General features: G+C 36.0%; 2 protein-coding genes across 3 annotated transcripts in view; both read right to left on the bottom strand.

Moving 5' to 3' along the window:
* Positions 1–299: 299 nt before the first annotated feature.
* Positions 300–7,499, bottom strand: LOC149776794 (uncharacterized). 2 transcript variants are annotated; one of them, XM_089941484.1, is made up of 2 exons: positions 7,156–7,499; positions 300–2,883 (listed from the first exon to the last, which is right to left on the bottom strand). In XM_089941484.1, exon 2 carries the CDS (start codon positions 2,871–2,873, stop codon positions 741–743), a length of 2,133 nt encoding a protein of 710 aa, XP_089797610.1. In that variant the 5' UTR covers positions 2,874–2,883; positions 7,156–7,499; the 3' UTR covers positions 300–740. The 2 variants fall into 2 exon arrangements, with proteins under 2 accessions (XP_089797610.1, XP_089797611.1); XM_089941485.1 differs by lacking the exon at positions 7,156–7,499 and adding an exon at positions 5,961–6,019.
* A 9,713-nt stretch (positions 7,500–17,212) lies between these two features.
* Positions 17,213–26,877, bottom strand: part of LOC149776793 (uncharacterized) — a 59,616-nt gene continuing 49,951 nt past the window's right edge. The window contains exons 15-17 of the mRNA XM_089941483.1: positions 23,595–23,655; positions 21,466–21,525; positions 17,213–17,350 (exon numbers count right to left, since the gene is read on the bottom strand). Of these exons, the coding sequence (XP_089797609.1) occupies positions 21,512–21,525; positions 23,595–23,655 (75 nt within the window). The 3' untranslated portion in view covers positions 17,213–17,350; positions 21,466–21,511. The remainder of the gene's footprint in view (positions 17,351–21,465; positions 21,526–23,594; positions 23,656–26,877) is intronic.

Raw genomic sequence — 26,877 nt, 5'->3', positions numbered from 1 at the left:
GAATTTTCTGACATTAGGTCTTGGTTCTTAAGAATATGCTCGTAAAGTATTCAGGATGATGAGTGGAGAGCAATATTGTGAAATGTCACGCAAGTATCATCTACAAACTTAATGACACGACACAATTAAAATAAGGACACATTCTGCCTGACACGCATTCTCTCGCGCCATTCTGCCTATGACAAAGGTGAAACTTTGGAGTTGGATCACACCGCTGCCGCCCTCCCCACTTATGTTCATATAGATATATGGAGGTAGATATATTACTAAACACATGTAATGAAACAGTACTGAAAGTATACACTGAAACACTTTAGTTTCTAAATTGACGAAATAAATTAAAACAAACGACATAACTGCATTTAGTAATTTAAATGACTGAAACAGCAGAAGGAAGGAATTTAAGTCGGACAATCCTGGTAACGAAAGAATTCTATTTTTCTTAAAATTACACACCAAATCTTCAAAAGGACACATTCAGTTCAATGACATTTCTTCGATTCTTTAACTGATACATTTTGTGTTTATTTGAAAGGGACATCTACGTTTATATCTGGCGAATATATGTCCTCTTGTTATATTTCTTCCTGCTTTGGTATTATACAGGGCAACATTCACTGAATCGGTACAAGTCTTGACTATTTATGTCCCACTCAATTAGTCTAACGGCGTGGCTCCATCGGATCGAATGTAACTCTCACGTCTATATATGTACGAGTCCATACGGACTTTTTTTTCGTTTACCAAGGCAAGGAAAATATTTTGATGGTATTTTTCTCCACGTCAATGAGTGTCATGGCATATTGTGTGACCAGTAGTTTGTCAGCCCCCGGGCTCAGAACCAGTTTGTGCGGGTTGGATACCCCCTCCACTACTACCTCACCCATAATCTGTCCATCCGTTGAGATCATCATTACGTTGTGAGACTTGCATCCGGCAACAAATAGCCGAGTCCCGTGCAGCGCTATTCCCTTCGGCATCTTCAAGCCATCATACTTGACCTCCCACAGCTTGTCTCCAAGCGTGGTTAGAGCTGTCACCGATTTCTTGTATCGATCAGTCACGTACATGCATGTATTGCTCCTGTCGACCACAATGTATTCTGGGAAGAAGAACAGGTTGTGCCCCATAGTGTCCTTACTGATTACCTTCAACTCTCGTCCGTCACGCGACATTAGTTTTATACACGGAGGTGATCCGTAACAGCACACAGCAAAGGTATGGTTGCAGTAATTGATTCCCCAGCATTTGGCCCCTGTCTGTACTGCTGCAACGATGGTGAAATCTGTGTCTCGCACGTGCATCAGGATAAACCTTTTCTCCTTTGGTAGAGTGACCGCAATTTCCGTGCTGCTTGTGCTGGTGATATCGTACGGCCGGGCAGACAGCACTCGCTCTCCTATCCATTTGTAGGCGTGGTTAAACATTTTCACTTTTCGGTGTACCTGATCTGTCAACACGATGCGGCCCTCACTCACGTATTCTGCTCCTGTAAAACAACAGTTATCCCGATCGTTAATGGTTCTTGCCTTGAAAAAGGTTTCTAGCACCGCTTGCGGAATGTTATCTCTCCCTAGGGGAGTCATGGGCGGGGGTGAGGGTGACAAGAGGCGATGACGAGGCAGTTCACGTTCGTCTGGAGTCACGGTGTAGCGTCGTGTGATCTCTGGGGATTCAGACCTTAGTGGCGGGATTTCGTCGGGCACTATAATAGTATCCTGCCGCACGCTGTATGGAGGCGGGATCTGGACGGGTTGGTGGGACAGGGAGAACTTTCCCATCTCTCTAAGAGTGCCCAAAAACATCTGAAGACTTTTGTCAGGGGAGAAAACCAGAACCACGTCCTTCAGCTGTCTAGACACCTCCTTCAAACTTTTCTCGCAGAGGTAACTCTCCGTGCTGGCCTTGCTAAAGGTAAGAAGAATGTCAGCGTCCGTGCCGTGGGTCAGCGAGTTTTGTAAAACCGACGCAGCATTTTTGGTTGTATTGATGAGGTCATTACAGCGTTCCAATTCCCGGTCGAAGTGCTGTGTCTCCCCAGATTTCAGCTGCTCCAGTTGTTCCAGGATCCTCTCCTCTTGGGCGGATAGGATGTCATTAATCTGTTTCTTAATGCTCTCAACCTGTTTCTTCACGTTGATGGCTGCGTCGTCTAACGAGGTCGACACGTGCTTCCTATTGTCGGCAATCCTTGTGGCCCAGCTTGTTTGGTGTCTCAACTTCTCTATGATCGACCTGGCCTCGTCTCGCTGTTTGTTAGCTGCATCGGATGCTGATAGAACGCTGGAACATTTTCTGTGGAAGCCGGTGGCACAAGTGGAACATATGACTTGAACATGGTCCTCGCAGTAGAAGTCTAGAAACTTGCCGTTGTGCTCAGGACAAGGCGTTCTCAGCACGGTACTTTTGATGGGTTGTAGTTTGATTTTCTCGATGTCCACAACCGTGTGGTTTTTTGGATTCTTCATACTGTTATGCTGGGTCTGGCAAGAATCACACATAGCATCACCACACTGCTCGCACCATGTTGACGCCAAGTTTCGATTTCCTCTACGGAAGCATGGATCACAGCGTCTGCCGGCAGAACGCAATTTTACTGCCTCCAGCAGTCCCACTATAAACTGGTTCACTGGAAGTGCCTCCGCCCAAGTCTGAGGTCCTTGGGTTTGGATGGGAGCCTCCTGGTGCTTGTGACACACGGGACAGTCGAACCCCTTGGGATTCTTTTGGCCCTTTGTACTGTCATCGATGTGGTCAGTGATGCAGTTGAGACAGAAGGAGTGGAGGCATGAAAGGGATCTCGGGTCCTGATATTCCTCAGTACAAAGGGGGCAGCTAAGAAAGTCTTCGCTGATCTGACTACCCTCTTCCATTACGGCTAATCTGAAATTCAAACGGACGTATGTATATATGATAGCAGATATGACACATATTAACAGTATTTTACGCTATGATAATCATAACTAAAGATGCGAATCAAAGACAGTCAATAAAAGTGTGCTTCTAAAATTGCTGATAGGGGCATTTGTCTCGGGGTCTACACGAATCTCTCCATGGTTGTTATTACCTTAACAGTGGCGTACTAGGGATAAATTGCGTCCAGGGCAAAGATTATGTCCCAAAGGGATTTAGGCGCTCCAAAGACCTCTGGCGCCCGAGCGGACTGCCCCCGTTAGTACGCTACAGTACCGTAACATTGTTTATCGGAATTCTCCATGGGAATGTGTCATTATGATTTTTAAGTTAAGATCTACTGGAATATAAACGTCTTTAGTGCACACCAAAAGACCCAAATTTTATCGTAAATAAGCAAACAAAGACTTCCAAATTCTCACATATACGATCGTGTGGTACATTAGATTCTTATATACATCGAGAATGAATCAATGAGATCGTCAAGTCTATTCTGTTTCGGGTAATCGGACATTTTTTTAAAAAAAATCTAAGGTTTAATTACATTGAAATTTTCAGTGGAAGTCCTGTTGATGTTCTTGATGAACAAGTGTCCTTTATGAACTAATGACCTTTATAAACAAGTGTCTTGTGTAAGCATGTGCTGTTATGAACAAGTGTACTTTATGAACAAGTGTTCTTTAGTAATGTTTCTTTTATGTACAGTTGTTATTATGAACACGCGTCATTTATGAACAGGTATCCTGAAAGAGGTTTCGTTGTATGTTAGGATACTATATGGTGGAAGGTGCGGTTGATATACATTTGGATGCATAAAAATTTCCACTTGAAATAATTGCATTACTTACGAGATATCTAGTCTGAGAGCAATGCAAGATGTGGCTATTATATTCAATATACAATATAGTAGGTACAACATACTTACTAAATTAGTACGCTTAAAACCTTTTAATTTTCAATGGGCGAACTGTAGTTGTATGTATTAAAGCTGACCTTGTTTTCGAGAGTATCAAGGCATGGTGACGTACTCTATTCAACTGGCGAATGCCCAAATTGCACCTACACACCATCAGGTATCAGGCATTTGTTGCTTATGCTACATTCGAAAGGAAAGCTGCCCACTCTAAGAGATGTTTAAGAACATCAGAGGTGCTAATCTTGTCTGCGTTTGAAACTACCTCGCTTTAAAGGACATGAGTAAATAAATGGACTCCGCAAACCCCAATGGTTTTTGGCGCCCTATGACATTGCCCCCTCTCCGACAAATTCACTTCCGTCTAATCTGGCGCCCTTTAAAGCCTCGCGCACCAGGCGACAGCCAACCTCGCCAGTGGTTGGACCGGTCCTGGTCGCACGTGGCACTGATATTCAAGTATCACGTTTAAAATATGGATTGGGACCCAATTGTGGACAGGTAAAATCTAAACACGTAGGCGACCTAACTTCTACCTGCCTTGAAGATGTTTCGGGTTAAAGTTTAATTTTGTGATTATACCGTCATTTAAAAATTCGAGCTCATTACTGAGAATATAGAGACTGAAAAAGTTAAAAGATGAATTTCTGCAGGTGATAACTGAGCAGAGTGTTTTGATATATTCTGTATCAGCTAATGACATTTGCCAAATTATCTGCATTAATTAAATGTATACCGAGTACCATGGGAAGATGTAGCTAAACTGGCTCAATATTTGCAATACTATTCATGTGATAAGACTGGAATACTTTTCCTTTATTAGATTCTTAATGCGTAAATTATTCGAACAATGTTCTTCTGAGAGATGAAAACAAGTATATACTCTGTGTAAGTAATGTAATTCTTGGAATTTAATAAATAGCTTTGAAGTTGTATGTTTTTATTCTCAGAAATCTCCTCCCTCTTTCTCTCTCCTGTTATGATCTGTTCTGGTATATTTTGTGTATAAAGTCCAGAAAGACTGAAATACTGTTCTGAGATTACTTTCTTGGGATGAATTTGTAACTCAGTATTGATATGCTGACTCAAGCTTTTAAACTTTGCTTTTTAACTTCCTGCAAATTCATATAAATGCCATTTTTAAACTGCTTTTAATATCTAGCAAATCATAGAAATGCTCTTTGACAGCTTTTTTATAAAATAAAATTTTTAATACAAATTCACATAAGCTTCTAAAAACTTAAGAAACGTATGCAGGCAAACATGCCCACATGTACAAACAGACACTTACTAAAATTAGTCTACACTTTTTAGATCAAAACATCATGGGTAATTAACCCTTGACCCTACAGTAGCATCAGCCACTTGGAACGTTCATCCATTCCCTCATTTTCACACTAATATAACGTTAATTTAGCTAATCACCTCAAATGACTTTTTTTTTGGGGGGGGGGGAAGGTGTCTCGGTCGTACGGAGCAACACATCATCAACTGAGGGTCTATCACCCATTTGCTGTCCGTATCTGCATGTTGTGATGATTACTCATGGAGACAACCTGTTTATGGTGGGATGCATCACGCGATCATGTTCCACTTAAGAAGATCTTGGACTTTTTTTTTTTAAACAAATGTGATTTGTGTAGAGACAGTTTGACCCCACATTTTAGGGAGTTTAGCCATTTTCTCTTTAGTTTTGTTATATTTGTCCTTCTCTTTTTTATTTGATTTGTTTAGCTGTTGCAACATATTTACCTTCTATCTGTTTTCTTGTGGTGCATATTTACTATTAATCGTCTAAACGAGGAGTTTGACCAGCTTTTGACTTAACCAATTTGGTTACCTAGCTATAGCGCGGTACTATATATCCAGTGTGTTGTTGTACTTGAAACCATCTATATACATGCATAAATATATAATACATAAATTACCCTTTATAGGAAGAATGGTTGTAGATAAATAGTATTAAAATTAAATTATTAGGTTCTACTGTCTGCTGATATACGGTTGCCATATTTGAACTTTCAAAAAGAGGACATTCCAGAGAGCGGCCGTATCTATATCAGTATCTGTATAGAGGTTTAAGGAACACAAAGGAGGACATGTCCGGGAAAAAGAGGACGCCTGGCAACCCTACCTGATTATATCAATATTTCTGCCGAAACAAACTACGTCAAGGAACTACGTCTTCAAATTTCCCATCCATAATTCTAGTGTTGTGTATTCAAAGCGCATGGCAAGACTGGAATGTCGTGAAAGCTACCAAGCGTAAATATCGGTTTTCACTATCAGGCCGTTGTCTCAACGAGGATTTGGGATTGGTGTTTTACGGCACAGCAACACAACTGAGTTATTTAGTGCCGAGTTAAGTGCCATGCCCAAGTAGCCGACCTGGGCTGATCCGATGATAGAAATCGAATCTGCATCCTTTCTAACCCAAGTAAAGCACTTAAACTACTGCAGCTCCATGTTTGCTAACAAATCCCTGATCAGTAATTTATTTATATTTCTGCAAAGTCGAACTTAGTACACTAATTGAAAATTGTGTGTCCAATCATAACATGGTACTCTGTCTAAACCTTGTTCGTGGTGAAAATATCACTTGAGAAACACGTATTTTCGGTGACCCAAGTGGTTAGAGCTTCCGCCTTAGATGCAGGAGGTCGCGGGTACTAACTGCTGCCTCGCTATGCGCTCAGCATTAACATATTAGTGTTATGACTGGTCGGCCCGGTGCAAGGATAATGTAATTGGGTGGGACATGATATTACATGTCTGCGGCACGATACCCCAGTTCTAGACATCACTATAAACTGCCACACAACAGACATCGTAGCGATATGACTGAATTTTTTTTTTAAAGCTCCGTTAAAAATCCAAAAACACACACGCATACAGACAAAAAGAGTTCGATATAAAATTAAAATAAAAACATCACCAAAACATGCAGAAGAGAAAAGTCTTGAACTCCTACATAAAATATTCCCCTTTCCCATCCACCCAACAAAAATGAGTGAATCAAATCAGGGAATAAAAACCCATTTTTCTAGTGAAAACAAAAATATTGCAGTGAGTGCCAAGACATGTATGGTTTTCTGTTTGAAACATGAATAATCCAGAATAGTGACGGAAAAAAGGAAGAGGGCAACAGTGAAGTGGTTGATCTGTGTATGTAGACAATGAAAATATTAAATGAAATTATCATGCGATAGTGGTAAAATAAACCTTTCTCACTCAAAAGTAAAATTATATATCCTAGTCTGTCTGATATATTAGGCGTTGTCTTCAAATAACAAGTTGAGATTATGCCTAACAGAGAAAACGAGTCTTACCTGTATTTTCCTCTAATGGCCCCGATTATTCGCCATTTTTGTCGTTAGTATTGCCAATGGAAACGGATCGGGTTTCGCCATTCTTTTTAACCAATGGCAATATTTTAAAGTGCCTATTGTCTTCAAAAAGGGTTGGAAGTAAAATACAACTCAACTTTTATGAAAGGAAAAATCTAAGAAAACCATTAGCATTTTATTTCCAGTACATATTCCAAGTTGATCTTTTATTTTCTAATTTTTTAAAATCATTTTGTTTGTTTTTTTCTTCATGGGGGGGGGGGGGGGGGATTAAGCGATTAGTTATGCATGATAACGGGTAGGGTCCTGGTTCTCGTCTCTTTATTAAAATGTATTTTCTAGTATAAATGATATTGTCCATATTTTAAACAAATTTTTAATTTATGTGGTTTCTAATTCGTCTCCTTAAGTGCAAATCCTTTCTGAACGGTCAACCTGTGCTCGGCTTGAAACACTAAATTTGTAATAACCCCCAAAATGCGTTGCAGTGAACTGTCTTTAGTTATTGTTTTAATTTAAACCAAGCGTTTCTAATTAGTTCTTATGGAAAATATTAGAATCACGTCTCATAATTTTCTCCTGTTATGGGTTAAAAAGAATTGGAAAACGTTTTGTTATGCTCATGCGTCATTCACAAATCTCTTTACTTCCTCTTCGAGGAGCTGGTGCAGTACAGGATTATTTTTGCCCTTGGACTCGGCCGTACACAAACACAATCACTACGATCTGCATCATAGGTTTTTCTTTTCTTCTTCCAACATTAGAAGCACTTGTGTGCCATATATTGCTCACCCGATTTACACAAATAACACATGAACGTCTCACCATTTCAGGCTTATGTAGTGCTATATAAATACAACTGGACGTAAGCTATGTCCCAAACTTTATATCATGTCGATTTTACCACAGTCCGATACACATTTATTCCAAAGCTATAAGCATCATTAACTTGTCTCAAACTCATTGAAGACCTCGATGATACAAACATGTTTACCAAGTTGTATCGACTGGGTCAGCCTTAGGCCGATTGGAGCGATGTGGCTTAATCGGGCCCCGCGCTGAATTTAAAAAAAAAATATATATATATCTAAAGAAAGTAATTTTAAAGCGATTAAAGAAAATTTTAAGTTTAATATCGTATAAAATTTGTTTAAAAGTTTATTTTCAAATGCCGTTCTCACAGAGGCTTTGCCAAAATGATCCAAATCGGGCCACCGTGTTTGTTAAGGCCGTTACTGCGTATCCATATTACATGATAAAAAAAATTGAAATGTAGAAAGGTAACAAGCTCAACCAGCCAGATGCATGGATTAATCTTGCTCATGGAGATGGTCAAACTAATTCGACATCTTGATGATACTAAACTATTTATCAACTTTGATCCAAATCTAATTAGAAGTAAAACTGTTTGAGTCTTGCAATTCTGAAAAGCACAGCCAATCAGATGCAACTTTATGTAATTAATATGCGTGGATCTCTCTCATAATCACAATCATTTGGAACCTGAATGAGAAAAGCATATTTACCAAGGTTGTTGTGGGGGCGCTCACCAGATAATATGTACTTTTGAGAGAGTGACGTATGTAAGGTGAAATAGTTCGCATTTAAAACATGCACAATGGAGAGAATGTTGGCATACCTCTATGCTACATTAATGTAATGTGGATGATATTTTTGGATATTGTACTTTTGAAAATTTTACATGATTTAAGCACACTGCTAACTAAAATGTCTGCTCCCTTGTGTTAAAAAATCAGCCTGAATTAGTCTAAAGTACACTATACATAGCAGCTATTAAAATTGGGAAAATGAATTTTGCCAGACTAGACAATACCAGCTGCTGAAAGTGCAATGAATGAATTACCAAATATATAAAATGTAAAATAAGTTATCGGCTCTTTTTTTATACAATTTACCTCTGAAGTTCAGGAAGTGAAAATGACCAAGTAGAGCTAGCACTTTTTTGAATGGTCCACATCTGAAGTAAGGCCAAGCTGTATACTCTATAACCCATAGTACACCCATCAATCATACACCCAAATAAAGGGAATTAAAGGTTCTTTGCATTATACCTAAGATATACAAGGTCTTTTTTAAATAACCAGTATGACCAGTGAGGAAAGCCGGGGAAATTCTTTTTCTTTAAAATCCTAACCCTATGCAAAATACGAATCTGTAGAGCGCCACCTTTAGGGTTTAATGCCATTTTCAGCACAAGATAGGCTATACATGGCGGCCAGTATAACTGGTGGAGGAAGAACCCTGGAGAAAAAAAAAACCCGGATAGAACCGCCGACCCACGAGAAGCTACTGGCAAGTTTTCTCACGCACCCACCTTAGCAGAGCCTAAGACTCGAACCCACGCAGACTGAGGTGAGATGGCAGTGATCCGGAACGGTAAGTGTATTTGAACACTCGGCCACCCTTTTACCAAAGTTGACAAAGTACTGTATAACAAGGTCTCTAGTGGTGAATGCCCCAGCCAATCAGATGCAATATCACATCATCCATATAATGAGATCTTGGTTATACTAAGCCCCATTGGCTATTTTGATGATATTAGTCTATTTACCATATCTAATTTTTAAAAATCGTATTAGAAATAGTCTAAAGTGGTTGACAAGATCAGCCAATCGGCTGCGGATCACCTCTTTAATATACTTGGGTTTTCACTCATAAGTGTATCCATTTTATATCTTGGTGATCTAAACATATTTACCCAGTTAGATGAAAATTAGATAAGTAACCTAGTCAACAGACTGGTAACAAGCTCAGTCAATCGGATCCAATATCAACTTTTTATAGACTGGTAACAAGCTCAGTCAATCAGATCCAATATCAACTTTTTATAGACTGGTAACAAGCTCAGTCAATCAGATCCAAGATCAACTTTTTATAGACTGGTAACAAACTCAGTCAATCGGATTCAAGATCAACTTTTTAATGTAAAAAAAAACTATGTTAGAAGTTTGATTAATACTGGATCATAAACTTGGGTTTTCAATTGGTAGCAAGTACAGCCAATCAGATACAAGATCTTCTCAATAATTTGCGTGAATACTGTACAATATCGAAATTGTCATAAATCTTGAATATCGGATCATAAATATGACCTTCAGAGTGGCACGAAGAAATTCTTAAGCAACGGATGATTACATTATGCACAGTCGATGCAGGGTGTTAGTATAATAAGTTCACCAAGTTTTACGAGCAAATAAATTTATCTCCGGGCTCTGATTTAAATGCCCTACAAGCTAATGTCACCAAGTTGCCTGCCGCTTGAAAGTTTATCATGCACCAAAACTTGGTAATTCTACTGGATTATTAAAGATTGCTTAACATAACGACTCATACAAACAAATTTTGGTTCCCTTTGTATACCCTTTAGATACTTGTTTCCTGAAAATGTTTAATATACACTTTACATATTTTTATCTGCTTTATCTTCAAAAGTAAGAAATTTAATTTAAAAAAAAAAAGAAGTTTATATCAGTTTTTTTCTATGACTTAGTTACCTACTCTATCAACCTTAGATACCAAGAGAGAGAGAGAGAGAGAGAGAGAGAGAGAGAGAAAGAAAGAGAGAGAGATGGAGGAGAAATATGTCTGTAAGGAGGAAAAAAAATTTTTATCAGAGGGTTGGATGGTTTTTACGATATAGCTGTAGGGTATGTGTGTCAGATGGGTTTTACAGCTATATCTGTTGGGCATGTGAGAGATAAAAGTTAACTTAAATGTGACAATGGTGTGTGTGTGATTTGAAATTTTTAACGTAGCTTAAACAATTTTTTAGTCATATTGCTATGATGTCTGCAGTGGCAGTTTATTGTGATGTCTAGTACTGGGGCATCATACTGCAGACATGTAGCATCAAGACCCACCCAGTCACATTATCCTGACACCAGGCCGACCAGTCCTAACACTAACATCTTAATGCTGAGCGCCCAGCGAGGCTGCTGTTAGTACCATTTTTGTAAGTCTTTGGTATGACTCAGCCGGGGTTCAAACCTACGACCTCCCGCTTTCCAGGCGGACGCTCTAACCACTAGGCCACCGGAGCGGTCAATGTGACAATGGTAAAACAACAACAAAATCTATCTATTACTGTTGTATTGTCTACAGGCAGATACATCAATCAACATACACACTCATCAAGCTTTTAACATAAACATTCTAACAAAACAACTTTTATACATGTGGTACTGTAACATCTAAAAAATCCTGTCATGATGTTGGCCAAAAATAATTACATGTAATAAAAGTTTAATGCTAAATAATTATAATTTTTTTCTTCTCATCTTTATGCAGTGAAAAAGTTGCTATATTTTACAAATGTTCAAAACTTTGAATGGTTAGTAATTTACTTGTATATATATACCCCCACACATCAGCCAATGATGGAGATGAGTCAACAGTAACAAACATAAAAAATGCATAACTCTTCTTAAAATAGTGTGAGAACAATTTGTCAGCATGCATACTTGATGATGATGATGAAAGATGTACTAAGTTTCTCTGTAATCCTCTAAAATTTTCATGAGTAGTTGCATTTACAAAATTCTGTCATATACTCCATCTTGCTATACCTCACAATGTGCAATAACTCTTACAACATAAACAATGGACAATAACTCTTACAAAAATCTTGTAAACAAATATTTTTCAATATATGCATCGTTAGATTACCATAATATCTATGAAGTTTAACACAAATCCAAAAAATTATAGAAAAACTACAGAACTAGTCTATACTGACGAGGCTGTGTCAGATGCTGCATTAAGCTACAAAATAAAAACGACAAAACGATAATGGCTCAAGCAAAACTTGTGGCAGGAAGCTTATTTGCAGATGTACTTATTTTCTGGCGATGAATATAATATTTACCTTGATTAATGACAGTCAGTCAAAAGCTGTTATAATTGTAGCAGTAATAAATTTATCTTTAAGCTGCAAGACATAAAGGGCAACAAGTCTAACAAAAGCTGCAATAATCTGTAGTTCTGCATCTTTGGTGATGAACTTGATATTCACCAAGTTTCATGGCAAACCATCAAAATTTGCAGGATTAGTTGCACTAACAAGATTTGGTCATATACAGCATTAAGCTTCATGACAAAAATGGCAATAACTCTAATAATGCATAACAAAAATTGCAGAGTAAAGTAATGACTAACATATTTACCAAGTTTCATGGCAATTCATAAACAAACTGGGGGTTTAGTTGCACTAATTGTGCACTAATTAAATGGTATTAACAAAAAAAATTGTTGATAGAATCAAAGTGATGTGTTGATGCATCCATCGTCAGGTCATGATAATATTATTTTCTAAGTTTTATGGCAATTCTTATAAAAACTTCAGGACTAAGTTGCGCTAACAAGAATGTAACATTTACTGCAACAAGATAAAAAGAGAATTAATTCTAATGATAAAATTTGCAGATGCAAAGCAATTTTTCAACACAAGCATATTCAAGTGATGATAATTTTTGCAGCAATCCATCAAAAATAGTGGGAGTAGTTGTGTTTGCAGATGGAAGTAGTGTACCAGATGGAAGGATGGATACAGATAAAGATTTCTATATACCTCTGCTTATTATCAGACCTTGGCAACTCCCTCCAGAGGCACAGGCTGGATAGCTATTTTTAAATGTATCCATATGGTATAAATGTAGCCAGATAAAACCAGGCAGTGGGACAGAACGAGCCCACAGGCTGAAGGTTAAATGTGCTCAGCCTATATGGAGGGTACAGCTGAACTAGATAGTACATTGGCATCGTTTAAATGTGTGAAGAATTTTTTTGTGCTAGTACTTATATATTAATCTAATAATTTAATCTAATATGGTATAGTAGTTATGCATAGAAAGCCCTTCAATCAATCAATCAATCTATATATATATATATATATATATATATATATATATATATACACACACACACACACACACACACATATATATATATATATATATATATATATATATATATATATATATATATACACACACACACACACACACACACACATACACATATTTTACACACACTTATGGATTTATGTATCAACTTGCCCAAATTAGGCTGAGTAAGCTCATGTTTCCCAGTAAGATGCCCATGGTCAATTCCATGAAATAGAATTGGGGAGTGTTTGTGTTTTGTTGTAATGCCAAGATGCATATTTTCACCTTAAAGTCAATGACAAGTTCACTCGCATTTTCGCCCACAGGCATGATAATGTGAATATTTACAAGATGAAGTCAGTTTTGACAAATAAGGAATAAATATTGATATTCTAATGCATCAGCTATATTTTAATTGTAACATCTGTATGTATCTGGGATCAACCAACATTCTGGTCCCTAACTGCCTTGGGCAATTTGTTAGCTAGCTGTTGTTGTGGGGTTTAATGCCATTGTTCAGCACATGATAGGCTATACATGGTGGCCAGTACTAATGGTGGAGGAGGAACCCGGGAAAACCCCGGAAAGAACCACCAACCCACGAGAAGCTACTGGCAAGCTTTCTCACATACCCACATTAGCTGAATCTGAGACTCGAAACGGTGCAGACAGAGGTGAGATGGCAGTGATCCATAATGGAGAGCGCTTTAGACCACTCGGCCACTCGATTCACATGTTAGCTAGCTGAGATTAAAGATTGTTTTGATGCAAGTCGGCACTGTTAGGAGAGTAAGGCGTTAATTGTTAATAATATGACTTGTGAGATTTCACTGACAGGTGTACTTGAGAATAAAAGGTAGTCATCATTAACCACCAGGATTTCATTCAAAGCATGATCATTGAACTGAAAATGCAACACCGACATGTGTTGTTTATGATCTGCTGTTTATGTGGCAATTAACAGGAGACTGATATGTAACTACTACTTGGCACACAATTAAATGGATAAAAAAAGTATTCTCAATTTAAGAAGTCAGCTTGTCAATTATTTAGATGCATGTTGGTCATTAAAGATAACTAAATGATAATTGTGAACAACACTGATAAATCGGTGTTCACAAATCTTTCAGTTGTGAGTATAAATTAATCAATACAAAGCATCTACCTTTAATTATTCTTGATGAATTTGATGAAATGATAGTGCTATCTTATTTAGGAAAGAAAAGGAAACTCTACAGTTTTTAGCTCTAATGAACCTGTTTTACAGAAAAATTATTAAAATTAAATATTAATCTCTTTCTCTTTAAAAAATAAATAATATCTAGCTATTTTGAAACCATTTCAATTTTCCAGTCAGCTTGCCTGGGGCAAGTTGGCTGTAAGAATATGTGTAAATCTCCCATATATATATATATATATATATATATATATATATATATATATATATATATATATATAACACATTCAAATCTGTCCTAATGGTCACCGTTATTTTGCAGTCACCTGTACACAATGGTTATTTGAATTCTGCTGGTGTATAAATGTCCTGCATGTAACAGTTGTGGGCCTTTGGTGGTCAGTGCTCATATATTTCCTAACCAAACAATAGTTTCCCCTTTCTCAAGTGGCCCCTAGGATATATCTACACTGACTGTTCAGTCTTTGCAAACTGAATATTTTGCTTCATGAGGAAGAATTGTTCAGATAAAGGAATATCCTGTGAATCAATGTGCAAACATTTCTTATTGCAAGTGTACTTGTAACCCCAGTCCTGTTGTCAGTGTAACTTGAATGTGTCAACATGTGAATTTCGTAAATGAGGCATTTTTATCATTAGGAAACAGTGTCAAAGTTTCAAAGCAATTAGTCTGCTGCACAGTGGTAAAAGTAAATGTGTTATAAGTCACCTTCTGTGCCAGTGTAACAAGTATAGTTTGACATCTTTATCTATCTGTCTAAGAATTATTGCTATCCCTGACGAAAAAATTGTTCATCTCTGATAAGATTTTCATCCCTTTTCATTAGGTTCGGGGCCATTCAACTTTCAAAACGTTTCTGTGAAAAGCAGAAGTTTCAGTTGATGGGTCATGGATGAATAGCCATACACAAATTATTTTGATTTTCTAATCATCAAAGGCTTCTCAAAAAAGCAGTCTTTTGATTTTGGTCAGATACAGTAAAACCGGTCTTGAAAGACCACTGCTATGTGAGACCACCTGTCTTGAGAGACCACATTCTCAATGCACAAATTTATTGATTATATTGCATTGTGACCTGTTATGAGACACCACCTGTCTTGAGAGACCATACTATTTTGGCAAAAGAGGCAGTCTTTCAAGACAGGTTCTATTGTACTGTTTATACAGTATGAACTTAAATTGGTGTATATTTTAAAATTGGCAATCATTTAATTTCCAGGATGGATAAAAAGTGAATAGAATGCAGTAATCTTGTGTGAACATAAATCTGGGAAAGAACAACATATACAGGTAATTATGATTCTGTTGTACAGTACATACAAAGCATTCATGATAATGTAATAATAATAATAATAATAATGATGATGATAATGATGATATCTGAAAATGGTATTTGTTAAAAAAATCAGTTTATATGGTGAACCTGTGTACAACAGTCACCTCTGTACAATAACCAGTTGTGCCTTTTCCCATGTGTGGTTGCTTTTGACATAACTGATGGAAGAGAAGCATCATTTATAGCATTTACAACTATTTGCTATTAGGCCACAACATTACTTTGAAAGCCACATCAATGCGATGAATCTACAATGGACATTATTTGGATGGAGTTATGTGTAACACTCCTACCATGTTTGAACCAAACTGGTTCTGCTGTTCTAGTAAGTCAAAAATAGGTTTTCCACTCTTTTTCTTTGCTGCCTTGGAAGCAACATTTTTATTAAAAGAACCATCTGGAACAAATGTTTGAAAGAGAATACCTTAAGTTACATCAAAGTTCTAAGAAACACACCTACCAAAAATTTATCAAAATTGGCTCAGCTGTTCTACAAAATAAAGTAGAGAAAATAGTTTTGATCTGGTTGCAAAAGACATGACTTCACTAACATGGAAGTAATGCAGACCAAAAATTTGAACGTGCATTCCGTAATAAACATTTCTACAAAATCTAATTCAAACTACCAAGTTCAGTTTTAATAAGGACAGCATTTTTTTTTTTGAGAAGTTGAAAACAGCAATGTGGATGGATGACATACACCAAACAACTTATGCAAGACCATGCCAAAAGCTCACTTGGTCTTATGGCCAGGTAAGCTAAAAATAAGAATCTAAAATCCTTTAATTTACATCAGGTGTGTGATCTATGACTTTAAATATGAACTGAGTATAATGTGGAGTGAAGCTGAGCATTGTGAACCTATTTGACATGTACCTGCAACTGAGGCATTTGACACATGTAATAAACATCCATAAAATATAATCTTACACAAATTGATTCATAGCTGCTAAACATTTGTTACCAAGGATACTTAGCAGGTCACATGAACATGCATGTACATGATTACCTGGAACAAATTAACACCCTGTGGGTCAAATGAACATCAAAGTCAGAGTACTGCTTAAATGGAACATATGAACACATGCTTGGTCAATGTGTGATTACTGTCCACATGAAACATGAACACCTGATGTGTCAAATGAATAACAAAGTCAAGCATTACTTAACCTTCATCAATGTCTGATTGCTGTCTACCTGGAACAAATTAACACCTAAAGGGTCAGATGAACATCAAAGTCAGAGAACTGCTTAAATAAAACATGAACACATGCTTAGTTACTCACTGTCAAATTACTGTCCACTTGAAAGAGATGAACACAGATGTGTCAAATGAATATCAAAGTTTGAATATCAAAGTCAAATGCTGCATAACTAGAACATGTTGACTCATGCTTCATCAATGTTTAACTACTGTCTACTTGAAACAAATTAAATTTGTATGGTCAAATGAACATCAAAAATGTCAGCACTGCTTAACTGGAACATATGCTCAGTCAATAAATGTGTGATTACTGTCCACTTGAAAGAGATGAAAACCTGATAACTGTTCTGTCTCGATGGATAAAGATTCACATAAACACCTGCACAATGATACATGCACTGCTTGGAACTTCCCATATGCAAGTTACTGGGATTTCTTTTTTGTGAGGATAAAAGAAAATGATAATGTTTGTGTGGCAATTACACTGCTCTGCTCTGCCAATTCTGATCTTCCTATTTTTTCCTGAGTGAGTAACCTGAAGAACAGAAAAAGAAATTTTACAATTCCTCAGCAAAGTCAGATGCAAACTGGATTTGTTTACACAATACAACACCAATTACAAAAAACTCAATTTAAAAATGAACAAAAAACCTGCTGTGTAATGGGATAAAATAACTAGCTTATTAGCTTATGTATATTTGTATACAAGCAATGAAAAAGAAATGTTATGATTCCTCACCTAAGTCAGATGCAAATTCGATTTGTTTGAAAAGTACAACACTAGTTACTAAAACGCTGATTTAAAAAACCTGCTGTAATGGCATAAAACGATATCTAGGTCATGTACATATGTATACAAACATATGTATACCACAATAGCCAACCTCAAATGGTTTTTGCTTCATTGTGCGAACAATACTTTTATCTAAAAAAAAGTCCCAGCCCAAAAGAGATACAGATTATGTAAAATTGAAAAATTGTACTATAGCCTAAAGACCTTATCTACATATGAATTAAAATACACCCACCAAATTTCATTTCTCTCAAGTGATTTTTTTCAATAATTGTGTAAACAAGTTTTTTTGTCAAAATTGTCAAAGTCCAGATTTTAAAAAGAATAAAAAAATCATATGGCTTGAAAGTCTATTCAGGTCATCTACATATAAACAGAAATTTACCTAACAAATTTCGTTTGTCTACCTCAAGTAGTTTGCTTATTTTTGCTAACAAAGTTTTAGTCAAAAGGGCAATCTGACTAAAATCAGATCTCCACTGTCCTTGGTAAAGATCTGACAGTTACCATTTTGGGGTCATGTTATTGTGATCTATGTTATTATCACAACTACTAATTTTATCAGCCAATCAGATGAAGTCATATATCTTTGTTTTTGGAAGACTGAGCAGTGTGGCTGATGCACATCAATGTGTTCAAACGATTTTATTCACTTTCAGACTTTTTAAAGCTGCATTTTCACTGGCTAATTCAAAGGTCACCAGAACATGACCACAAATGGCTGTTGTCAGATCTTTAACAAAGACAGTGGAAATCTGATTTCAATCAGATTAGTCAAAAGGGTAAAAGCACAAAAAGTATTTAAAAAAAGGTGTAACAATAATCAGTTTATATATGGATACAAATATGCTATTAAAAATTTCATGTCTACATTTAGAATTTGGTTTAATCAATTTTGCTACAAACTTCTTAGATGACAAAACTAAGTTAAGAAGTCGCTGCTGTAAGAAGTGTTCACTGTTTATAAAATATAATAAGACAAATTTAAATGAATGAGGAGTCAATTATTGATCAAAGTGATCAATTTTTATAATAAAAGCCTATATTAGGTGCAGATGTGCTTATATAATAAAATGGTCAACAAATGAGAAGGTCTCTGAAGCCCGAAAAAACAGATAAATTATTATGGCCACATTGTAGGGATGTTCTCTAGCTGTCTGAACATAGAGTTCTATCATTCTTTTGTTTGGTAATTTCTGTTTCATATTTTTTTGGCATCGTAATACTCAATATCTTATGAATTGGATCAATACATTATCTCAGTTCTGTTATATTTCACTGTGATATATCAGAAATTACAGACTTAGATCAATGCATTCAAAAGCAGTAGGAATATGGCGATAAAATCTATGAATTGTTACAAATCTACAACATACCATATTTATCCCTGTAAAACATGTATTTAACTCCAAACAGCATGGTATCATTTAATCGGACACAGCACTGTAAGATCTCAACCTACAAAGGTCTGGTAACATTTTATATGGATCATTGTTAATGATAGAAGGCGGTTTGGTCACACTATGAAGAAGTGAAACAACAGAAAAGTTTCTATATATCTCAAAATTCATCTGGACATATTTTCTACAGTTATTAAAACCAAAATTCTACTGTCAGTCTTAGAGGCTATCAATGACCATTGTTGAACATCACTCTGTTGTGTCTCAATCAGTGAATGAGATGGTCTAAGTTGATATTAAACAGGATGTCATCTAATCATTACAAATATGCACTAGATCACCTCATCTCATCAAAACACGATTCCAAATTTTTGAAACGCTTCTGGCATTACAAGGAAAACTGTTTTCACCAAAATTTATTTGACGAAAATCTCTTGGGACTATGGGAGAGGTCTTGTTGAGCATGACTATGAAAAGAATTGGAAGTCCTGAAGACCTTTAATCTCATAATGCTCTAGCAGATTAAGGCCAAAGGTGTTCCCTATAAAACATAACTAAAACAAACAAGATATTTTAAACTTTTTAGGGTACAAGTTTTATGTGGTAACAGTATCTATGAACAGACCCTTTACAGTATATTTCAGCAAATATTTGTGATAAATCTCTCTTAATAAATAAGGTTAAAATTCCCAGCCGAGTATCATCAATATTAGCATGGTGGCAGTTATGTCATGAGAATGGTACAATATTGTACAGGTACATAACATCAGACAGTATCATCAAAAACTGCTTGTCCACCACAGCACAATCTTGCCAATTGCTGTTGTTAAAATGATCATAATATCTATACACTGATCTTGAAGTCAAGCATTTACATTGATCTTGAAGTCAAGCATTTACACTGATCTTGAAGTCAAGCATTTACACTAATCTTGAAGTCAAGCATTTACATTGATCTTGAAGTAAAGCATTTACACTGATCTTGAAGTCAAGCATTTACATTGATCTTGAAGTCAAGCATTTATACTGATCTTGAAGTCAAGCATTTACACTAATCTTGAAGTCAAGCATTTACAATGATCTTGAAGTCAAGCATTTATACTGATCTTGAAGTCAAGCATTTACACTAATCCTGAAGTCAAGCATTTACATTGATCTTGAAGTCAAGCATTTACATTGATCTCGAAGTCAAGCATTTACATAATCAGACTGATCTTTATTAATATGAATCAATGTTACAGGTTTTGTTATGCTAATGGCAAATCAACTGTGTGATTTTCACACACTCACTCATTTTTGCGGTGGGGGAAGAGATTCATTAAATTTTAGGGGCATTCATGCAATGGTGCGTCCTTCAGAAGACTGTTGACTGCAAAGTTGTTCCATCCAAAATGTTGTAACAGATTATATTTTACATAAACTATAACTAAAACAGTGTAGACACTGAAGATCTTGCATCCAATAAGGCTTCAACAGAATCTATACTGTTCACCATAAGACAAACAGGATGACCTTCCATCTCATAATGCTCTAACCGTTTAGATTGAATGCTGATCCACACAAAAATTACAAATAAAACAGTAGATCACGAAATCCTTATTTTCCCATAATGCACCAACAGATTTAAGACATAAATTTCATTCTTATTAGATGCTTTTGGAAAATCAAAGTAAAGAGAGAATTTAAATGGAGCTACTACACTTTAGTGTGTATTATAATTAGATGAAAATAAAATTTGTCAAATTTATCAATATGGGCCTTATGCTTTGAACAGCTACATTAAATCATCATTATGTACCATTCATAGCGAGTCATAGAAAAGCAACCTGCTGGTTTGGTTTTGTAGGGTTAAATGCCATTTATCAGCATATGCTAGACTATATATGGCATCCAGTATATCAGCTGGAGGACACCCAAAAAGACCCCGGGAAGAACCACCAACCCATGGGAAACTACAGGCTTTAAAACTGCTTCTGTCTACAACATTTACAAAAGACTGACCCATAACTAAAACTGCATTAGATCATTCCCATTAATTTTCAAGGGGCCCCGAGTGGCCGAGTGGTCTAAAGCGCTCACCGTTCCGGATCACTGCCATCTCACCTCTGTCTGCGTATGTTCGAGTCCAAGGCTCGGCTAGCGTGGGTACGTGGGAAAGCCTGCCAGTAGCTTCTCGTGGGTCGGTGGTTCTTTCCTGGGTTTTCCAGGGTTCTTCCTCCACCAGTTATACTGGCCGCCATATATGGCCTATCTTGTGCTGAAAAATGGCGTTAAACCCTAGAACAACAACAACAACAACAATTAATTTTCAACAACAGCAAACTCATCCTCTTACATTCTAACCTTTGTATTCCAACTATTTGTTTACTTTCAGTTTGATTAGTAGATCTTCTTACACTGTACAAGATAAATCTTGCTATATTGTTCAAAGACACACTGTATTCCAGTGAAAATTACCTTGTTTGGGTGACTTCTCTCTTGAAGTGATTTCTTGAAATCTTTGTCACAAGTCTGATTCTGAAACAGAGATTTTAAATATTTAATGAGTATCCAGGGACCAAAGCTGTAACATACTGCCATCTCTGAAATATAAAAAAAGGCATCTCTGAAATATACATTATGCAATGTTTTGTAAGAGTTCTGTATATATAGGACTTTTTATTAAGTTGGTTGTTGTATCACAAAGAAAAGGTACAAGTATTGACATTAGTAAGTTGGTTGTTGTATCATTAAAGAAAATGCAAAAGTAATGACTTTAGTGAAAGTTAGAAGGTTGAACCCTTGGTTTTCTTACAATCAAGAATTGTTAAAGTACTGACTTTACTAAGCTGTTCTTTTTATCATCAAGAAAAATGTACAAGTAATAACTTACATAAAAGTTTGAGTTGGTCCTGTTGGTAGTTTTATTATCAATAAATAAAATATATAATTATGAGCTTTAACTAAATCTGAAGATTTCAACTAGTTGGTCATCTTGTCATCCATAATGGACTTTAGTAAGACTGTATTCTTGTTATCTAGAAATGTATAAGTACTGACTTTAGTAAGACTATTCTTATCATCTAGATATGTACAAGTACTGACTTTATTCTTATCATCTAGAAATGTACAAGTACTGACTTTTGTAAGACTATTCTTATCATCTAGAAATGTACAAGTACTGACTTTAGTAAGACTATTCTTATCATCTAGATATGTACAAGTACTGACTTTAGTAAGACTATTCTTATCATCTAGAAATGTACAAGTACTGACTTTTGTAAGACTATTCTTATCATCTAGAAATGTACAAGTACTGACTTTAGTAAGACTATTCTTATCATCTACATAAGTACAAGTACTGACTTTAGTAAGACTGTTCTTATCATCTAAAAAACAAGTACTAATTTTAGTAAGACTATTCTTATCATCTAGAAATGTACAAGTACTGACTTTTGTAAGACTATTCTTATCATCTAGAAATGTACAAGTACTGACTTTAGTAAGACTATTCTTATCATCTACATAAGTACAAGTACTGACTTTAGTAAGACTGTTCTTATCATCTAAAAAACAAGTACTAATTTTAGTAAGACTATTCTTATCATCTAGAAATGTACAAGTACTGATTTTAGTAAGACTATTCTTATCATCTAGAAATGTACAAGTACTGACTTTAGTAAGGTTATTCTTATCATCTAGAAATGTACAAATACTGACTTTAGTAAGGCTATTCTTATCATCTAGATATGTACAAGTTCTAACTTTAGCAAGACTGTATTCTTATCATCTAGAAATGTACAAGTACTGCCTTTAGTAAGACTGTATTCTTATCATCCAGAAATGTACAAGTACTGACTTTAGTAAGGCTGTATTCTTATCATCCAGAAATGTACATGTACTGACTTTAGTAAGGCTGTATTCTCATCATCCAGAAATGTACATGTACTGACTTTAATAAGGCTGTATTCTTATCATCCAGAAATGTGCAAGTACTGACTTTAGTAAGGCTGTATTCTTATCATCCAGAAATGTACAAGTACTGACTTTAGTAAGACTGTATTCTTATCATCCAGAAATGTACAAGTACTGACTTTAGTAAGACTGTATTCTTATCATCCAGAAATGTACAAGTACTGACTTTAGTAAGACTGTATTCTTATCATCCAGAAATGTACAAGTACTGACTTTAGTAAGACTGTATTCTTATCATCCAGAAATGTACAAGTACTGACTTTAGTAAGACTGTATTCTTATCATCCAGAAATGTACAAGTACTGACTTTAGTAAGACTGTATTCTTATCATCCAGAAATGTACAAGTACTGACTTAAGTAAGGCTGTATTCTTATCATCCAGAAATGTACAAGTACTGACTTTAGTAAGGCTGTCTTCTTATCATCCAGAAATGAACAAGTGAAGAGTTCAACCAAATGATCGTCTTATCAAGAACTATACAAGTACTGACCCGAGTAATAGAGTTTAACTGATTAGTCACCTTATAATCAAGAAATGTGAAAGTATTCTAAGTACATGTATGAACACTGTACAAGATAATCTTGCTATATTGCTCAAAGAAACTCTGACTGTATTCCAGTGCAAAATTACCTTGTTTGGGTGACTTTTCTTTTGAAGGTGATTTCTTGAAATCTTTGCCATGAGTCTGATTCTGAAACAGAGATTTTAAATATTTAATGAGTAACCAGGGACCAAAGCTGTAACATTCTGCCATGTCTGAAATATAAAAATATGCATCTCTGAAATATACCAATATGCAATGTTTTATAAGAGTTCTGTATACATAGGACTTTTTATTAAGTTGGTTGTTGTATCATAAAGAAAAGGTACAAGTATTGACATTAGTAAGTTGGTTGTATAATATAAAAAGGTACATGTACTGACATTAGTAAGTTGGTTGTATAATATAAAAAGGTACTAGTATTGACATTAGTAAGTTGGTTGTATAATATAAAAAGGTACAAGTATTGACATTAGTAAGTTGGTTGTATAATATAAAAAAGTGCAAGTATTGACATTAGTAAGTTGGTTGTATAATATAAAAAGGTACATGTACTGACGTTAGTAAGTTGGTTGTATAATATAAAAAGGTACTAGTATTGACATTAGTAAGTTGGTTGTATAATATAAAAAGGTACATGTACTGACATTAGTAAGTTGGTTGTATAATATAAAAAGGTACTAGTATTGACATTAGTAAGTTGGTCGTATAATATAAAAAGGTACTAGTATTGACATTAGTAAGTTGGTTGTATAATATAAAAAGGTACAAGTATTGACATTAGTAAGTTGGTAGTTGTATCCCAGTAGGTCTCGCTAGGATTTTAAAACTAGGAGTCCAGGATTCCCATTTTGGTAAAAATAGGAGTCCCACCAGCAAATGTTGCAGTCCCCTCCCAAAAACTATGCAAACTAGAACTATTGGTTGCCAGTGAGTTTAATTTCTACATTCTTTATAACACCGATATAGCTCTTGTTTGTCCATCAGTGACACTGAATTTTGTCAATCCAAAGAATGTCTTATTCCAAACAATAAGCTAGGCATCACACACTTTCTTACACTTAGCTACTTTCCCATCCAAACTAGCAGTTCTAGCAACTTTACTACTCTTTTGAATCTCATTAGAATTTTCATCAGTTTGCCAATTAACCCTAAAATACTTATCCAAATTTGCGAATGGCATTTTGTTTAAGTCTCAACATGTCTTGATTCCGAGGTAATGTGCACTGCTTATTCTGCTACACTCAGAAATGAACACAATAATGAAATCTAAAGTTGTTTATTTGATGTACTCTTATACATGTACATCTCTGGGTCTTTCTGCCTCTGAATTCAATCACTGTAGATATCAGTACATTTGCCTACCCAGCTGCCAGTCAAAGCCTTTGAACTTGCTGCACAGCTATTGCATCAAGTTCTTTTGATGTACTCTTATAATGGCAACATGTACATCAGGGGTCTGTCTGCCACTGAATTCTGTCACTGTAAATATTATTACATTTTCCCACCCTAATGCCAGTCAAAGTTTTTTAACTCGCCGCCCAGCTACTGCATCATGTTCTTTTGATGTACTCTTATAATGGCAACATGTACATCAGGGGGTCTGTCTGCCATTGAATTCTGTCACTGTAAATATTATTACATTTTCCCACCCTATTGCCAGTCAAAGTTTTTTTAACTCGCCGCCCAGCTATTGCATCATGTTCTTTTGATGTACTCTTATAATGGCAACATGTCTTTCAGCAACTGAATTCTGTCATTGTAAATATCAGCACAGCTAACTGATCAACACATTTTCCCACTAAGCAGATGGCTGAAGCAGGACTGGCAAGTCTTTGAATTTTGCTGCCCACCTATTACATGTGTAAGGAGGACTCCCGCCTGAGGGATTAACTGCTTCCCATTATAAAAAAATGGCATCCAAATACATGTAATTACACATTTCTGAAACCTCTGTATCATAAAAGAAAATGAAAAAATTATGACTTTAGTGAAAGTTAGAAGGCTGAACCCTTGGTCTTCTTATAATCAATAATTGTTAAAGTACTGACTTTACTAAGCTGGTCTTTTTATCATCAAGAAAAATGTACACGTAATAACTTACGTACAAGTTTGAGTTGGTCCTGTTGGTAGTTTTATTATCAATAAATAAAGGTATCAGTACTAAGAGAGCTGAACTAGTTGGTGTTCTTATCATGAACAAAATGTATAAATAGTGACTTTAGCTAAAGTTGAAGATTTCAACTAGTAGGTCATCTTGTCATCCATAACTTACTTTAGTAAGACTATTCTTATCATCCAGAAATGTACAAGTACTGACTTTAGTAAGACTGTATTCTTATCATCCAGAAATGTACAAGTAGACTTTAGTAATGCCATCTTATCATCCATAGATGTACAAGTATTGACTTTAGTAAGGCTGTATTCTTATCATCCAGAAATATATAAATACTGACTTTCATAAAGCTGTCTTCTTATCATCCAGAAATGAACAAGTACAAGTAGTGACTTGTACAAGTTAAGAGTTCAAAAAGATGATCGCCTTATCAAGAATTATACAAGTACTGACCTGAGTAAGAGAGTTCAACTTGTTGGTCACCTTATCATCAAGAAATGTGAAAATATTCCTAGAACATTTATGAACATGACAATACATCAATTGTGTTAAGCTGGCTTGTCAACTTATTTCTACAAATAACGGTGTATTTAAGTTTCTTTTGATCATTTTCCCATACTGAATACAAACAAGTTCTTGCTGTAGTTTTGAACATACTGTTTCCATCCATGTGACATGAGACAACTTTTGTTTATAGAACATGCTAGCTCTGTTATACCTTCCTAATTAAGAAGGGCCATGCTCTCTGTAGGCTAATAAACTGCATCAGTCTTGTTGCAGCCTCATGCCAACTCGAAGGTTGCCAATCCAGCTTCCTAGACCTGCAACATCTTTCTAGTGGGCACCACAACAGCTTTCCAACCGTGCAACACTTGCCCAATGAGCCCCAATACAGCTTTCTAGCTCTTTGAAACCTTCCTAATGGGCCCCAATGCAGTGTCCTAACCCCAACAATACCTTCCCAATGGGCTCCAATACAAATTCTTAGCCCAGCAAAACATACAGGCCCCAATACAGCTTCCTAGCCCAGCCACAAAATCCCAATGGGCTCCAGTGCAGTTTCCTAGCTCCCACAACACTTTCCTAATGGTCCCTAATAAAGCTTGCTGGCCCAGCAACACCTTCCTAATGGACCCTGATACAGCTTGCTAGCCTTGCAAAAACTTCCTACTGGGTCCCAGTTCAGCTTTCTAGCCCCACTAGATCCTCCTAACAGGTCTCAATACAGCTTCCTAGCCTCACTACATCCTAATACA

This window comes from Sinohyriopsis cumingii, chromosome 18 (assembly GCF_028554795.1).
Source record: "Sinohyriopsis cumingii isolate HCF-2022 chromosome 18, ASM2855479v2, whole genome shotgun sequence".
Taxonomy (NCBI): Eukaryota; Metazoa; Mollusca; class Bivalvia; order Unionida; family Unionidae; genus Sinohyriopsis; species Sinohyriopsis cumingii.
This window is presented reverse-complemented; position numbering and strand designations above follow the sequence as displayed.